The sequence below is a fragment of the Gossypium hirsutum genome, chromosome D10, assembly GCF_007990345.1.
Source record: "Gossypium hirsutum isolate 1008001.06 chromosome D10, Gossypium_hirsutum_v2.1, whole genome shotgun sequence".
Taxonomy (NCBI): domain Eukaryota; kingdom Viridiplantae; phylum Streptophyta; class Magnoliopsida; order Malvales; family Malvaceae; genus Gossypium; species Gossypium hirsutum.
The window spans coordinates 3,461,774-3,480,006 of NC_053446.1; the positions used below are offsets into that span (position 1 = coordinate 3,461,774).

At 34.8% G+C, this 18,233-nt stretch overlaps 2 protein-coding genes across 2 annotated transcripts; one reads left to right on the top strand and one right to left on the bottom strand.

The window, feature by feature from the left end:
- Positions 1 to 4,000: 4,000 nt before the first annotated feature.
- On the top strand, positions 4,001 to 4,935 carry LOC107913771 (chlorophyll a-b binding protein of LHCII type 1-like). The gene has a single exon (NM_001327090.2). It carries the CDS (start codon positions 4,032 to 4,034, stop codon positions 4,824 to 4,826), a length of 795 nt encoding a protein of 264 aa, NP_001314019.2. The 5' UTR covers positions 4,001 to 4,031; the 3' UTR covers positions 4,827 to 4,935.
- LOC107913770 (probable starch synthase 4, chloroplastic/amyloplastic) lies at positions 4,362 to 17,210 on the bottom strand. The gene is made up of 16 exons (XM_016842394.2): positions 16,802 to 17,210; positions 16,193 to 16,490; positions 15,650 to 15,722; positions 14,464 to 15,535; positions 14,340 to 14,391; positions 12,758 to 12,880; positions 12,603 to 12,678; positions 12,341 to 12,525; positions 12,065 to 12,259; positions 11,910 to 11,981; positions 11,607 to 11,816; positions 11,281 to 11,406; positions 10,923 to 11,072; positions 5,841 to 5,902; positions 5,658 to 5,733; positions 4,362 to 5,553 (listed from the first exon to the last, which is right to left on the bottom strand). Exons 1-16 carry the CDS (start codon positions 16,969 to 16,971, stop codon positions 5,374 to 5,376), a joined length of 3,120 nt encoding a protein of 1,039 aa, XP_016697883.2. The 5' UTR covers positions 16,972 to 17,210; the 3' UTR covers positions 4,362 to 5,373.
- Between the last annotated feature and the right edge of the window lie 1,023 nt (positions 17,211 to 18,233).

Here is an 18,233-nt window from a genome sequence, read left to right on the forward strand (position 1 = left end):
TCTCTTTGTAAGCGTCGGGTGAGATTAAATTTATATATGTATATATATCTATATGTTTCAGTTTGGATAAATTCAAAATATGAAATTTATTTATGTTTATCAATATTTGTAAATGAAATCTATTTTAAATTTACTCATGTTTTTTAGAAAATAAATTATATTATTTTTAATTTAATATTTAATTATTTTTATATATTTATAGTGTTTATACTATAATAATATATATAATATTATATACATAATTTATAAAAATAAAACAATATATTTCAAAAGTACAAACTGAGTTTAGGTTGAATGTTGTCACAAAGTTGACCCATATTTTAAATGTGCACAATTTTTAGCCCAATTTCATTTTTGAGATCTCGTACTTTTGCCTAAACCTCTTATATTTTTAGTAGACTTTCAGATTTGAATGAATAGTCTAGGCGTTGAATAAGTTGCACGGTGATCTTATTTAAATATTATAGACTTCTTTAATAATTTAATTCAATTGGTACTCGTGAAAGCAAAAATAAAAATGTAAATATACACGAAATGTAATGATACAAGGGATGCCCAAATCTTACTCGTCACATATAAATAATGAAAACATGAATTATGGATTTACAAAATGTTAAGTAACGCTAATAAATAGGAATTACAATAGAACGAGACGAGATAAAGATTATTTGGTCCAACTTTCTTTCATTTCTTGCATATATGTAATATAAATATATAATATATTAATGTGTCTATGATTTTAGAATATATATTTTATATATAGATAAAAAAAATAGTTATTTTGAAATTCCATTAAAGCCCAAAAAAACCCTATACACCTATCCATCCCCACTGTACACAATAAGAAAGTTTAAAGTGAGGGATAACATCCCAGTTGAGATAAAAGCAGATGGGATACATTGATATAGACAGGTTCTGTTGAGATATACACCTTGCAACTATACCATTACAAGTAAATTTTAACATTGCTTTAAGCATACCATATTCCATCTTCTTTATTGAAGCAAGCTGTTCTGAACAAGACATCAACTATTATTGGTGGCATAAAATACCACCGACCACCAACAAAACTATGTCCTGCCTTGTATTTCCACCTGAAAACTTCATGTTTCTTACTTCACCAGTAAATGAAGCTTAATGCTTACTGCTCTAAAAATAGAGAGATTTTGTCGATTGAGTATTAGTTCAATTAATATGAATATTGTTATTAATGTAGTAGGCCGTGAGTTTGAGTGCGTTGAAGTGCGTTATCTTTCTATTTATGGGTTAGAGAGAAGCTATCTGTAGTTCTAGGTATTGCGTAAAAAATAACAGATATGATCAAACCTATAATGAGATTATTCAAAAAAAATAATAGAGAGATTTCATAAACTTGGTTGAGTTGGATGTGTGGTTATTTTGATTTGAAAATTTTGTTTAAGGCTATTCATATTTGTAAATGATTAATCCTAAGTTTATTTAGGTTTTCTCATATTTTTATTTTTATTTTTATTCATTTAAAATATAATTATTTTTATTTAATATATAGTAATTATTTACTTTTTACTACCATTAAATATTTTCTTTTATTAAAATTTTCGACATAAATTACTTAACATATTTTTAAATATTTAGATTATTGTATAGTACATAGTATATTTAATCTCATAGGATATAAATTACGTATTGAAAATGGGTAGCTCGGGTTTTGAATATTGAAATCCGATCCCAACTCGTATTATAAACAAACTTAATTTTCTTACACAAACTCTCGCAAAATTTCAAGGTTGGAGTTGGGTGGATAGTTCAATACTTGAACATATCTACTCCAAAATGTGGGTCATGGTTCTTTTAAATTAGGTTAAATTTTGCTACCGATCTTTATATTATGTGTAAGTTGTAGATTTAGTCTTTGCACTTTGATTTTGTTATTTTTATAGTCCTTACCGACCAAACCAAATAGTAGTTGTTAGATTTATTAAGTGTAAACATATTATCACATGTGAAATGTCATAGCAGTTTGTTATTTCTACATATTACTCACAAAAAATCAATTAATAAATTTAATAATTATTATGTGTCAAAATTGAAATTTAAAAATTTTAAAAACACTGCTATCGTTTAATTCAGAACAAACTTTAAGATTTAAAAAAATATAAAAACTAAAATTCATTTAGGTTCGGTTAGTTCATTTTGGCAACAAATTCATTTCAGTTTATTTAATTCTAGTGACTTATTTGGTTTAGTAGATTATTCATTATATAAAAATTTAATCGACTAAACTAATCGGATGCACATCTTTAATGGTCATTGAGGTGTTAACAGACGACGTTCACCATTACTCTGACATAATTAAAATATATTAAATATAGTTCATATATAAAATGAGCTTTATTTTTATTATCCATATCAAAGTTCTTTTTATCAAATTATTTTAAGTAATACTTTTTTTATTGAAATATTTTTAGAATTAGACCAATAGTTAAATCTGTCAGATCATTAATTTACTGGTTTGATTAGTTTAATAAATAAATTCATAAAAAATTAAAAATAAAATAACCAATCAATTCATAATTCAACTGATGGAATATCATTCTCTAAATCAATACTTTGATTGATTCCCAATTTTAGGATTCGAGGGTGTCGAACCATAACTGTGACTGGTCAGAAATTGCCTGTGACCCTTACCATGACTCGATGGGGTCATTCCATCAATTCAAACCTTGAAATCATTATAGTTATCTGAGGCTATCTATATCTGAATTTCTATTGGTTCAAAACATTATGGAACTTTGATTTCTAACGTCTACTTGGCACCTGCAACACCACGTATCAGTGTTGGATAATTTTGGGGGTTGAAAGGTGAATTTTGTATTAAAAAACAATCTCCAGTGCTGTTTGCTGAACCAATGAGATTGTGCCACTCGTGAATCCCACCGGATAACCCCTATCATATCTACTTGGAACAGACAACTACCTGTTTCAAATTCAGGACCACTTTGGCTTTGCATTTCATTGCATGGGTCTGAAATTCTTGTTACGAGAAAAAGCTGTGTAATAAATAATGTTAATGGAAATGATTATGTTTATGTTTATGTTTCATCTTGTTTCTTGATGAAGCCTAATGAATCATATAGTTTTCGACACTGATAATTAGACTACTCGTGGGTCTTTTTAGAAACTATTAAGTGAATTACATAATTAAAATTTTGGGTTTTTTAAAATAAATTTCAAGTTTTTTTTATAAGGGTTAAAAGGACGAGACTTGGTATAAACTAGACCAACACCACCGACTAGTTGACATCAATTTAAAGTAGTTTGATAATGCTGCAAAACAAATTAAGCTAGATTTTTCTTCGTAAGATGTTTTACATTTATGTATTATCAACCACTCATCCTGTAATTTGTATTTTTATGCTGCCATTATTTCAGCATCAATAAACTTCACCAAAAGAAAGGAAAATCTATTTCATATGGCTCAAAGAAACTTCTTTCTATGAAAACTCCATCTATTTTTCCATGAAAATGAAAAGGGAGGGAGAGAGAAAATCAACATCAGGGGAGTTGTTTAATTTATCAAGTAATATTTGTGGCTATTAATTATAATCACGAAAATTATTGATTGAATCACAAGTGAAGAATTTATATTTAATTTATAATTGACAACAATTTTAAGCTTTATTTTTGAATTTTTTTCATACAAAATAATCCATTTACCTGTTGTAGCAGTGCTCCATTGCTCTAAACAAAGCAAACAAAAAGGTTTCGAAATTTTTCAACAGTCGAATTTCCGTCATTATGGTGGCCAAGCCTATGATCCTTAAAAAATCTCAGACGTGTAATAGTGGTAGCCTGTTAAGTGAAATTTTGTGGATTAAAGATTGCCAAGTGGACATGCATGGTCAACATCACAATCTTGAAACTCCAATGAAATGAAAGATAGAGATATTACGTAGATAAGGAACCTTACTCTCACCTTCCTATATAATAAACCCACGGATTGCCCCTCATTCAATCACTCACCCATCACCAACAAAATCAGTTGCTTCACAATGGCCTCTACAACCATGGCTCTTTCTTCCCCATCATTCGCCGGTAAGGCAGTGAAGTTCTCCCCTTCCACCCCTGAAATCCGGGGAACTGGCCGTGTTTCCATGAGGAAAACCACCAAGCCTGTTCCTTCTGGTAGCCCATGGTACGGTCCTGACCGAGTTTTGTACTTGGGTCCACTTTCCGGTGAGCCACCATCTTACTTGACCGGTGAGTTCCCTGGTGACTATGGTTGGGACACTGCTGGACTCTCAGCTGATCCCGAGACCTTTGCTAGGAACCGTGAGCTCGAAGTCATTCACTGCAGATGGGCCATGTTGGGAGCTCTTGGGTGTGTTTTCCCTGAGCTGTTGGCTAGGAACGGTGTCAAGTTCGGTGAAGCTGTATGGTTCAAGGCCGGGTCTCAAATCTTCAGTGAGGGTGGACTTGACTACTTGGGTAACCCAAGCTTGATCCATGCTCAAAGCATTTTGGCCATCTGGGCTTGCCAAGTTATCTTGATGGGAGCCGTCGAGGGTTACCGTATTGCCGGTGGACCACTCGGTGAAGTGACTGACCCATTGTACCCAGGTGGTAGCTTTGACCCATTGGGTCTTGCTGATGACCCAGAGGCATTCGCTGAGCTCAAGGTGAAAGAGATCAAGAACGGTAGGTTGGCTATGTTCTCAATGTTCGGGTTCTTCGTTCAGGCCATCGTGACCGGAAAGGGACCATTGGAGAACTTGGCTGACCACCTTGCTGACCCAGTCAACAACAATGCTTGGGCCTATGCCACCAACTTTGTCCCCGGAAAGTGAACTTAGAGAGTGAAAAGGGATTTGTCTTGTTCATGTTTTTATTTGTTGGTGTGAATGTAAATTTGTTGCACAATCAATGAAAGCAGAATGTGAATTTTGTGTGCTCAAAGTTTTTGACTGTTCCAAGTCCATTTGTTTTAAAAATGAAATGGTAAAAACAGGTGAAGCACATGATGCTATAGACAAAACGAAAAATAAAACTGTAAATTTCGACAAATGAAATATAAATAAATTCCCGAATAAACTTCTCAGCCTTCTATTTATCATTTTGAGAACTAGACAATGTTGCAGAGACCACTTACATATAGGTATTTAAAGTTACTCTGATGAGACAGAAGACAATGTGTGTGTATATATATATATATACATAAAGCTTTATCAATGATATGAATGGTGTTACTAAATGTAACTATGAACTGGATAAAGGTGCAATGAATACCGAACTCACCAATGCAGGTTTAATGTTACTGACCTTCACTTATAACCAATGTCGACAAATCAGGGCTGCTTTCGATTGTTCTTTTCTACTTGTCCACTTAAATATAACTTAATTGTTACTCGCTTGGGCCCTTGCTCTCGAAATAGACTTGGCATAAAGTTCTTCGTATCGTGAAGCTGAAGAATCCCAGCTGAAATCTATATTCATGTTCTTTTGAACGAGTTGTTTCCAACTCTCTTTATTGTTCTTGTAGAAATTAAATGCACGCTCCAAGGCACCGTTTATTCCCTGTCAGGTTTTTAACGTCATCCAAGGTTTAAGCATATGATAGAGAACCAAAGCAATTAAGTTGGAATGTCGGCAAATCATGTTTCAAGAATTCCTAGAGTTACCTGTTCATCAGGAGTTGTAAATGTAAATCCGTTTCGAATTTGATTAGGTATTGTCTCCTCATTGACATCGAAAACGCTATAGAAGAAAGATTAGAAAAGAATTGAGATTTATGATTTTACGGTCAAGTAACTTCATATTAGTGGATTTACTTACATGCATATAATTCGAGTAAAGTAGTTTACCTGTCATTTAGACCGCCAGTTTTTCTTGCAATGGGTACTGAACCATATCTCATTGCTATCATCTGGGTGAAAAAAGAAAACACACTGTTAAGCTTTGGCCTACATTGCAACAGGAGACCAGTAGCTTCTCAGCACAACACCAGCAGCAACACTGCTTGAAGTGCAGAAATGGAGCTGAACCGAATGCAGCAATATGCTTTGATCATTTTGTTCCGATGTAATTTTGTCTAATTCATTTGTAATTTGTTCACAAAGTTAGTAAGATTAGTTCATGATTTGAGTTGATGTAATAGTTGATATGCCAGCTACCTTTTGTGTGTAATTCAAGCAAATGTTAGTCTTCTATTAGTGGGAGCAGTTAACTCATTAGGTAATTGCCCATTACTTTGTAACTCATATATTATTCAAATTTTGAATGAAAAATTAAGTGGTGAATTTTCAGTTATCATTTTTGCAAGGTTTTCATTCTGTTTTTGCTTTGATTCTCCTATTTTTGTTTTGCTACTTTGCCTTTTGTTTGCTGCCAATGTTTCAACAAATGGTAATCAGAGCCTGTCATCTTTGAAGGTCTCTGTTATTGGTTGTTTTCTGTCAAAACAAAATTGAGAAGGGAGAAATCGAAGCTGTTGAGTTTGTTTCAGCAGAATGAGTTTTACACCACCTCCACCACCTGTGTTTACTGGAGAGAACTACCACATTTGGGTAGTTAAGATGAGGACATACCTTCAGGCACACGATTTGTGGAATGTGATCGAGAATGATGTTGATCCACCTCCATTGAGGTTCAATCCCACCATTGTTCAGATGAGGCAACACAGTGAAGAGTGCTCCAAGAAGCATAAAGCAATGGCTTGCTTGTAGAATAGAGTATCAGATGTGATCTTCACTAGGATAATGGCTTGTGACTCACCTAAGCAGGCATGGGAGAAACTGAAGGAGGAGTTCATGAGGTTAGACAAAACCAGGTAGCAACAAGTGATTAATCTCAAGAGAGATTTTGAGAATTTGAAGATGAAAGAGTCGGAGACTATCAAGCAGTACTTAGACAGAATAATGGCCACTGTCAACAACATTAGGCTCCTTGGAGAAGACTTTAGTGAGAGCAGAGTTGTTGAAAAGGTCATCACCACTCTCCCTGAGAAGTTTGAGTCAAAGATTTCATCACTTGAGGACTCGAAAGACTTGTCAGCTATCTCATTGTCTGAGCTGATAAACTCTCTGTATGCACTTGAGCAAAGGAGGGTCAATAGGCAGGAAGAGTATCCTGAAGGAGCTTTCTAGGCAAAGGTCAAAGTAGGCTCAGGTTCAAATCTGAAAGGGAAGAAGCCTTGGCTCGATAAAAGGGAAAACAAGGAGAGATACAGGTAAGAAAGTGAGAACAGAGTTGTTGAAAAGGTTATCACCACTCTCCCGGAGAAGTTTGAGTCAAAGATTTCATCACTTGAGGACTCGAAAAAATTGTCAGCTATCTCATTGTCTGAGCTGATAAATTCTTTGTATGCACTTGAGCAAAGGAGGGTCAATAGGCAGGAAGAGTATCCTGAAGGAGCTTTCTAGGCAAAGGTCAAAGTAGGCTCAGGTTCAAATCTGAAAGGGAAGAAGCCTTGGCTCGATAAAAGGGAAAACAAGGAGAGATGCAGGCAAGAAAGTGTTCCCACCATGCATTCACTGCAAGAAGACCACACATTTGGAGAGGTACTGTTGGTACAGGCCAAACATTCAGTGCAGAAGCTGCAAACAGTTTGGCCGTGTTGAGAAAATGTGCAGAAGCAAAGGGAAGGAACCAGCTTAGCAGCAAGCACGAGCTGCTAAGGATTTTCAAGCTCAGGAGGAGCATGTTTTCACAGCTTCTTGCTTTGCAAACTCAAGCAAAGTCAGATGTGACTGGTTAGTGGACAGTGGCTGCTCACACCACATGGTAGCTGATAAGAAGCTGTTCAAAGACCTTGATAGAAGTTTTGCTGCAAAAATTAGAATTGGTAATGACAATTTGATTGAAGTTCAAGGAAGAGGAGATGTTGTGATCAACACTTGTTCAGATAACAAAATCATTTCTGATGTGTTTTTTGTGCCTGACATAAATCAGAATCTGCTTAGTGTTGGTCAGTTAGTGGAAAAAGGGTATTCTTTGATCTTTAAAGATGGCTCTTGTATTGTTAAGGAGTCACTTGGTCAGGAGTTAGTCACAGTAGCAATGATAGATAGGTGTTTTATGCTCGATGTAAATCAACTCGAGAAGAAGGCTTACATCAGCCTTGCTGATAACACTGGTCTTTGACATAGGAGACTAGGCCATGTCAATTTTAGATCACTTGATCTGTTGCATAAGCTGAATTTGGTAGAAGACATGTCAAAAGTTGAACCAAGAGACATTGTTTGTGAAGTCTGCCAGCTTGGAAAGCAGGCTAGATTGCCTTTTCCAGCTAACAGTGCATAAAGAGCTCGAGAAAGGCTTGAATTGGTTCATTCTGATGTTTGTGGGCCAATGAAGACTTCTTCATTGAATGACAGTAAGTATTTTGTTCTATTTATAGATGACTTAACTAGGTTTTGTTGGGTTTTTTTCTTGAGGCAGAAATCTGAAGTGTTTGAAGCATTCAGCAAATTCAAAGCCTTAATTGAAAACCAGACTGATTATAAGATCAAAACTTTGAGAACTGATAATGGCACTGAGTATCTATCTAATAGATTTCAGAAACTGTGTGAGCAAGCTGGGATTCATCATCAACTAACAACAGTTTATACTCCTCAACAGAATGGAGTATGTGAGAGGAAGAATAGAACTGTGCTTGATATGGCCAGATGTCTGTTATTTCAGAGCAAGCTGCCAAGCAAATTTTGGGCTGAGGTAGTCAATACCTCAGTTTACCTACTCAATAAGCTGCCAACTCATAATGTCAAGGACAAGACTCCTTTTGAAGCTTGGCATGGACTTAAGTCAATCGTTTCACACTTGAAAGTGTTTCTGTTTGCCTTGGCCGCTCACAAACAATGGAAAGTTCACCAGTTAGATGTTAAGTCAGCATTTCTGAATGGTTTTCTTAAGGAGGAGATTTTTATTGAGCAACCAGATGGGTTTAAGGTCCTAGGAGAAGAGGACAAGGTCTATAAGTAGAAAAAGGCTCTGTATGGCCTAAAGCAGGCACCAAGAGCCTGGTATGACAGGGTTGACATATACCTGTCTAGGCTTGGGTTTGAGAAAAGTGTTAGTGAAGCTACACTTCATGTGAAGAGGTCAGAAAATGAGACATTGCTGATTGTTTCTCTCTATGTGGATGACTTAGGGTGAGTTTGGATGGGCGGTGCGTTTACCTGCGGTTAGTGTAAAAACAGCGGTAGCGGTGAGATTAGATACTGTAGTGATACTGTAGTGTGAGACAAAAAGTAAGCTAAACGCACCACACCGCACCCAATCGTCCATCCAAACCTACCCTTACTTGTGACTGGAAGCAAAGAAGAACTGATTAGCGAATTTAAAGTGCAAATGCAAGAGGTGTTTGAAATGACAGACTTGGGAGTCATGACATACTTCCTTGGTATGGAAGTGAATCAATCTTATCAAGGCATTTTCATTAGCCAACATGCCTTTGCTTTGAAGATTCTCAATAAATTTTGCATGCTAAATTGCAAAACAATCAGCACACCTGTGGCTCAAGAGGAGAAACTGAGTAGCAGTGGGAATCAAGAGAGGGTTGATATTATGTTTGGTGTTATCTTTTGTAAAGATTTATGCACTGCTGTGATGTGGTTCATTTCAAAGCAGCTAGGAGGATCCTCAAATATGTCAAAGGAACCTTAAGCCATGGAGTTAAGTTTGAGAAGGAAAATGAGCTTAAGCTAGCAGGATATTCTGATAGTGATTGGGCTGGCTCTGTCGATGACATGAAGAGCACCTCTGGTTAATTCTTCATACTTGGATCAGGAGTTTTCTGTTAAAGCTCAAAGAAGCAACAAACTGTTGCTCAGTCCACAGCTGAGGCAGAATACATTGCAGCTGCTGCAGCTGTTAATTAAGCCATTTGGCTTAGGAAGCTCGTGTATGATCTAAATAAAGAACAGGCTGAACCAACTAAAATCAAAGTTGATAACCAGTCAACAATTGCCATAACCAAAAATCCAGTCTTTCATGGTAAGACTAAACATTTCAAGATCAAATTTCATTTTGTTCGAGAGGCTGAGCAATCAAAAGAAGTTAGTCTTGTTCATTATAGCTCTGATATATTCAAGATGATTACGTATTTACAAAATACCGTCTCAATTCATCCTATTTCATCAGATCCGGGATGTGATATGGTTCCGAAGGATAAATTGGAAAATTCCAATAAGATTTCATTCTTGAACAAAAATCCATTTTTTGATTTATTTCATCTATTCCATGGACCAGAACAGGAGGGGATACACGTTACACCACGATTTTGAATCAGAACAGAGATTTTAAGAAATGGCAGATCTATTCACTCTATCAATAACCGAGCCAGAACTCAATTGGCTGATATACTGACCAAGCCATTAGGAGCTACCAGATTTGAAACTTTGAGAAAGAAAATTGGTGTTTGTTGCATACAGTCCAAGGAGGAGTGTTAAGCTTTGGCCTACATTGCAACAGGAGACCAGTAGCTGCTCAGCACAACACTAGCAGCAACACTGCTTGAAGTGCAGAAATGGAGCTAAACCGAATGCAGCAATATGTTTTGATCATTTTTTTCCTATGTAACTTTGTCTAATTCATTTGTAATTTGTTCACAAAGTTAGTAAGATTAGTTCATGATTTGAATTGATGTAATAGCTACCTTTTATGTGTAATTCAAGCAAATGTTAGTCTTGTATTAGTAAGAGCAGTTAAGTCATTAGGTAACTGCCCATTACCTTGTAACTCATATTATTCAAATTTTGAATGAAAAATTAAGTGGTGAATTTTCAGTTATCATTTTTGCAAGGTTTTCATTCTGTTTTTGCTTCGATTCTCCTGTTTTTGTTTTGCTACTTTGCCTTTTGTTTGCTGCCAATGTTTCAACACACTCCTAGTAGTTATTTATTATTCAACAAGATTGCTCTAGCTGAAGTTTGGAGTTTGGAGCATACCTGTGTAAGGCCACAAGGTTCAAAAATAGATGGGATGATGAACATGTCAGATGCTGCGTAAATGGCATGAGAAAGAGACTCGTCATATTTTAGTATTAGCCGAATGTGTTCGTGGTTTTGGAATTGGTTTGCTATACCCTCAAATTCCCTCTGAAAACAAATAAAAGAACAAGAAAATGTAAAGGAAAATCTCAGTGTACTAAGTATGGAACAGGAAAAGGATCAACTTAAAATAAAACAAATAACTCCGCATGGCCCGATATGCCTGAATGGAGTTTTTATTGTTTTTATAGCTTTCATTCATGCAAGCAGAAAGAAATCCGTTGTTCACATAGAGAAAACAGCAGTAGAGATTCACCTGAATGTGGAGAACTGGACTTGAACCAAGAAGTACAAACTGACCGCCCATCTCCAATGTTCGATATATGGCATGTTTAATCAGATGAACACCTTTCTGTGGCACCAATCTTGTTATGCAGCCTACCTATTCAATAGTAAAAGACTTTGAGTAAGAATCTAGGCAGTATTCAGCTAAGAAATAATAAGAACCTCCTATAATGCTGTGTTATTGGAACCTAAAGGTGACCTTAAACTTACATTGTAACTCAAAAGCTTTCATAGAGAATATATAATACATCTTAGCAATGTTGATATAACAAATAAAGACTTCAGAAATAAAATTACCAATGGCCGTTGATCATCAGCAGATGAAAGCCCTAGATTCCTTCTCATTGCAGCTTTATTTTCTGCTTTCCCTTGCATATCATTAGCACTATACTGCACTTTGAGAAAATTATCGGTGGCAGGATTCCATGCATCAGTATCGATCCCATTTAAGATTCCCATGAACTTTCTTGAGTGAGAATTCAGTGTTGAATGGAGGCCTTTTCCTCCCTGTAAAAGTTAGGGACATGATTTTGTAGTTCAACCTTAAAATTATAAAAGGAAGACCATGTTCTTGAAAGAAAAACTACAAAATATTCTTACCTCAGCAGTTCGGACTTCTTGTGCATAAGTGGGTGATACTGTCGTCACTATGTTAGAGAACACAATTGCACCCTGAAAAGAAGGAAACTTAGAAAAAAGAACAGAAAGAAACTCTATTTGTTATAGGCTTATAGCCAAACCAGTGATTACAGCACCTTAACAGGATTGACACTGTCATGTGCTGTGTTATCCTGCATCCTATCAGGTCTATTTAACTCCTGGGCATCCAGACCACATGATGCCAATTCTGAAGCAGATGCAGTCCCTTGGTACTCAAAGTTATGGCATGTAAAACATATTCGAGCTGAATTTAAACCTTTTGGAGCATACAAGTCCCAATAAAGTGGTGCCTGAAAATGTAGTCAGAAACACACCAGTCAACAGAACATTAAATTGAATACCGAAAGAAACATGAGGCCAAAATGTCTTACAACAAAAGCTGTCTGCCAATCATGGCAGTGAATTATATCTGGTTTCTTGCCAGCTTGAAGAAGAAACTCGAGTGCCGCGCGACTGAAAAATGAAAAACGCTTGAAATCATCATGCTCTCCATAATATTGACCTCTCCAGAAGAACTTGTTGGGATGATGAGGCTCAATAAAATAAACAGGAAGGCCTGTGAATTTAATAGCACATTCAGAAAGCAAAGCTAATAGATAACATGCAACTAGAAAGGAAAGAAGAGATTCTCACCTTCAACAGTACCAACCCAAATTTTATTTTGAAATAGTTTGCCATCAAAATATGACTCTACAGTCACATCTAAGGCCTGTCAAAAAAATAAAATAAAATCATCACAAGCATATATTGGCCTATGATCTTAGTGCATCTCAAATATGCTAACATACCCTTAAGTCATAAATGCCGTCATATTGCATACAATCATATTTTGGAAGAATAATCTCTACAAGGTGTCCTTTCTTCTGCAGTGTTTTACCAAGACCAGTCACAACATCTCCCAAACCACCAACCTGATTAAAAATTATTGAATTAAGAGAACAGAGCAACAGAAAGAAATCCTCCAAACTAGTATGTAAGAATATGCAAGTGGAAAAATATTGTACAAGCTAGCTAGAAGCAAAAGTCAGAAAACAATTATTGAACATTCATTTCTCAGTATTAGGAATTTGGAGATCAATTTTATAAACAGATAAAATAACAATTCTAGCAAAGAAATTGACATGTAGAGATATATTTAGTAATTATTAAAAGACCCAAAGGGTAGTAGGCTAGTTGCTAACAAATGGAGAAAAGAGAATGCAGAAACAAAATCATGTCACCATTGAGACATTCCTGGTCACATAAAACAGCCAGCTACCCAGCCATCCAGGTTCAAACACAAGATCACAAATATACACTTGCAAGCACCCAGGCAGTGATTTCCAGCGGCACAAAGGTACACAGGCATTGGTGATTATACACTATCAACTTCTTTCAAGCAGATTGAAACCATGCATAGTCTTTATGCATAATTCCAGTTAAGACTTCCCAAGGAGCTTCGTTCCTTGGAATTTAAGAGCAAAAAGTGAAAGCTACACTAGGGGTGTTTGAAATAGATGAGGATGAATTTCCCAGCAAAATATGGAAAATAAAATGAAAACTTTAAGCTTGTTTGATCAAGGTAAGCAATAGGCAAAGGAGATCCAAGAAAACTGCTAAAAGGTCTGTCCATTGGTAAGTAAAGTTGTAAAGTTGTACTTCATATAAAAAGCATGTGGATTAACAAGTAAAATGACGATGTCTACTTCAATGAAATTTTAAAAGGAAGAATTTGTTTTCGACCTTTAACAAAAGAATCCAAGCCATAAAGTACAGCTTTAGATTAACCTAGACATCGCTGTACTGCTTAGTAATTGAACTCCAGAAGGAAAGAACAGTAGACTCTGTACATCTGTCAGCATTAGCTAATAAACACGAAATATTTAGTGAAAACAATGCAGTGTCTTCCATTATGATTTACTGAGAAACAACTCAAAGTGTAACTGGGAATGCATAAACAATCATAACTGTTGTAGTATAATCATAGGAGAATCCATTGGTGAACATGGAAAACCACAGAGGATGTGGAAAAGAACAGTTGCAAGCAAGTATATTAAGGCCACAAGATTAAAGAAAAAGTAAAACGCAATATGTTAAGATGCTCCTCTATCTTACAGCTTTTTATTATAAAAAATGCAAACTATGCAAGGCATTGGAACCAGGAAAATATCAGCAACACCTAGAAAGAAATTAACAATCTAATAAATACATTGTTCATTTTGACACAGTTAATCAAATAAGAGTCAGCAAATCTATGAGAATACAACATTAGATATGGACATGGGTTAAGGGTTTGAAGGTGAAAAAAGACTAGAAAGGATAAGACCTCTTACAATGTATGTTCATTAAGATTAGCCAAGAAAGCAACAAATATGAGGGGCTAAGTCTTACCTTAGCAACTGGTGCCATCTCAGCGGCAATATGAACGATGTACAACCCTGGACTAAAGACAAAAAGATGGACAAGTTAAAAAAAAGCAGTAATGCATTAAAATTGATTAGTTAAAGGTAAGCACCTAGCTTGTGAGGATGCAAGCCGGAGAAATGTAGATATGACTTCACGCTCATTCTTTTCTTTGCATGCAATATGTGCATCACGAATGCATCGATCCTTCTTCCACACCAGTTCTCTCAAAAGCTTTGCATCACTGTTTGATATTTTCTTCTCAAGCACCCAACCATCAATAGTAAGCAATAAGCGGCTCCAAAATTCTCGAGGCATATCATCAACTAGTGCATCTGATGTCCTTTTCTTGCTTTCTTCTTTCAAACTATTAAGAGTATCCTGAAATGCCTCCAGAGATTCTTGATATAATTGGACAAAAGAATATATCTCTTGATCAGACTTTTGAAGACGCTCCTCTAGTAGTTTTATCTTTTTCTGTATGAGTTCATTTGATTGTTGCATTTTGTCAGATGATACCTTAAGGACATTAACCTCTTCAAGAGATTTTTCCAGTTTATCAACCTTCTTTCGAAGATCCTGGTTTTGCTGTAACACTAAAGTGGCTTGATCAGCCTGTTTAGTTGCCGTATCGAACAACTGTTGCAAATTTTCTACCTTTTCCCATAGCTCCTGGTATTCAACCTTTAGAGTAGAAATTTTTGGAGAGTCTTCCTGAGAAACCAATAGTTTAGACTCCAACTCCTTCACAGAGGACCCTAGAAAAGAGCATTCATTTTCCAATGTTGCCATGCGTTCATCAGTGTTCTTGACATTGCTAATCATAGACTTAAGTGCTTGGATATCATTTTTTAGGGCTAGATTCTCTGTCCTTAATGAATCAACCTCCTTGTTAGGAGAATGATCATCATGTGTTGAAAGCAATTCCTCATTCGAAAATTTCTTTTGATTCTCATATAGTTCAAGCTCACCCCTGTCAGTTAACTCATTTCGCAACATCTCTAATTGACTTTCTAGGAACTCGACATGTATCTTTCCTTGAGAAGCAACTTTAATCCGTGCATCAGCCTCTGCCAATCTCATTTCCAAAATGTTAATTTCTCCTTGCAAAGTCTCCTTCTCATCAAGAACTTTATGAATATCTTCTAGCGCATGAACCCGTGCTTGATTGAGAACAAGGATATCTACATATTTAGAAACAAATGAATGTGATGATATGTATATATCTCGAGTTGCATACACAAATAAGATCTACATAGATATAAATTCAACAGTTTCTTAACAGCAAGTTATCTTACTTCTCTCTGCATTTTTTATCATGCCTACCAGGTCCTCTAGTTGCATACTTGAGAGCTGCTCTCCATTTATGGCCTGCAAAAAAGAAAATAGCTATAATATTTTAAGTTTAAACCTTTAATTTATATAGTTCTTCCTAAGAAAACATAACATAATAAGTATATGACTATGTATCTCTTATAGTTCCATAACTAACTGTTTCTCCCGAGACCTAATAAGTTCGTAACTCTAACCTAAAAAGAAATCATTTTTATCAAAACTCTGCAGTATATTGTACCAGATAAAGCATCAATAAAAAAATCAGATCACTGCTGAATGGAAATCTTAATTATTAGGGAGAACTCATAATTACTATAATTGCTGGACACAACAATTAAGCAATGGTAAAGGAGTTCAATTATTCTTCCACTTCACCATCATTCTGTAAAAGTTAAAAAAGATAAACAAATCAAACTAAAATATCCAAACAGACAATAAAAATGTAGCACCAAGCAACACAACCTTAGTCTAGATTCACTACAGACTTATTCTGTAAATGAAAGTACCAAAGCTTTTGTTACAGAAGGCAGCACGAGGCCGTTTATAATCTGTTCACTGGTACGCTCCACGTCTCCGGCAGAGACAGATAGAGTGCCCGAATTCTGTTCGGCAATATTCTCTACATCTATCACAGTGTTAACATCATCTTTTCCACTAGTTTCGTGATTTGCAAAAGGCTCCACATCTACACCATTTGGAAAAGAATTTTCAGGTTCAGATTCCTCATCCCTAATCGGCAGCAACTCTGCACTCGTTGGAATCCGCTCAGGAGGTTTACTCATTCGTTGCCTTTTATGATTTGAACTACATAAATATCAATAAGAACATAAAAAAAAAGTGGATTATAAGTTGTTGATTAATATATTCTATGATTTGGATTGATCATAATCAGTCAAACTCATTGACTACCCTAATCATTAGGTATAATTCGCATTCAAACATAGAACCATATGTCATTAGTTACTAATTCCTGCCATTAATCTGCACTAAGAAATCAAAAGTCTAGCAAATAATGTCTAGCATTTACTATATCTAGGCCAAACGAAGTTCTATTCAGTAAAAAATTTCTCAAACTCGATCAAGGATAAAAACAAAATCGATCTTTCAAAAAATACCTGAGATTACGTTGCCGCATTTTACAATAAGCTGGGAGGAATTGACGCGAAGGCAAAAACAGCACCCTCATATATACATTCTTATGCTTATCAACAGTGTTTTTATAACTACTGTTACTCAAACAACTAAAGCCATGACTGAAAAAGCAAGCCGATAACTTTGCAGACATTTCTTTATTATGATGATTCTTTTTTCTTTCAAATGACTGAGAAAAGCTTGTTTTCCCTATTTCTATACCAACGAATTTAAAAGATAAATGGGAGGGTAAGAATAACCGCTTTCTTTGGCATAACGATAGCTTCCTGCCTGAGAGGGAAAGCTTAGTATAAAAAAAATGAAGATACTAATTAATAAATATCTTAAAATGCTGATAATATCTCAGTGGAGGGAATGAAACTCCTTTTGATTGATGACTCCTTTGTTTTATTGTTAAGGTATGACTATTTTCGGTTACAACCTTATCTAAATCCAACATAATATATTTAAATATTTTCCTTTGTTCAGTAGAGGATTTTGAAAGTATATTTTAGATTATCTTTGGTGTAATATTAGAATTAATTTTTTAGAATTTTAAAAAATTTAAAATATCATATTTTTTAAATAAAAATATAATTGATATAAGTATATTTTTATTATATAATTAAATTTGTGATGATAATTTAAGATAAATTTTAAATTGATTTAATCCGTTTTAAAAATACAATAACACCAATAAAATATTAGATATTAATATTTAATGTCCAATATACTAAAAAAGCTTTTAAACTATTATATTTTGTTTAAATAAATCCTAGTTAAATAAACTCTTAACTCATGTTTACTCATTAAAAATCCTTAATTTTAATATTAAGGGTCTGTTTGATTGCCAGTAAAATATTTTCCGTAAAATGATTTCTGGAAAATGTTTTACTTTTCTGTAAAATGATTTACTGGAAAATATTTTCTGGTGTTTGATTGAATCTGTGTAAAATATTTTCGGCTGTTTGGCAGATTTCCTGGAAATATTTTTCGAAAAAATTGTTTTTACATATATTGATATATATTAATAATTTTTTTTATTTTAAATTATTTTTACATATATTGCAATGATTTATTTATAATAATACTCAATTATTAAGCCACAATATTAATCGTTATAAATTGAAAAAAAGTAATATCAAATAAATTATTTGTAATTGTGCTAAAAAAAGTATTGAATAATTAAAAAAATAAGTTACTGGAAAATCGATAAATAGAAGCAATTTTCTACCGGAAATGAAGGAAGGAATGAAGGAGGCGAAAGAGAGGAGAGCACGGAAAATGTCTTACGGAAATTGAAAGGGTAAGACATTTTCCCTAAAATATAACCCATTTTCCCTTGTTTTGGAGTTCATTTTCCAAATGGAAAATGTTTTCCGCCAATCAAACGCTGGAAAAGTTGGAAATGATTTT

What these genes read in the sequence shown, in the direction of transcription:
- LOC107913770 (XM_016842394.2), bottom strand. Translation starts at nt 16,971, where the DNA reads ATGTCTGCAAAGTTATCGGCTTGCTTTTTCAGTCATGGCTTTAGTTGT. An exon ending in CTTGCATCCTCACAAGCTAG is followed by an intron (nt 14,392 to 14,463) that starts GTGCTTACCTTT and finishes TTTTGTCTTTAG; the next exon opens with TCCAGGGTTGTACATCGTTC. An exon ending in ACAGTGTCAATCCTGTTAAG is followed by an intron (nt 11,982 to 12,064) that starts GTGCTGTAATCA and finishes CCTTCTTTTCAG; the next exon opens with GGTGCAATTGTGTTCTCTAA.
- LOC107913771 (NM_001327090.2), top strand. Translation starts at nt 4,032, where the DNA reads ATGGCCTCTACAACCATGGCTCTTTCTTCCCCATCATTCGCCGGTAAG.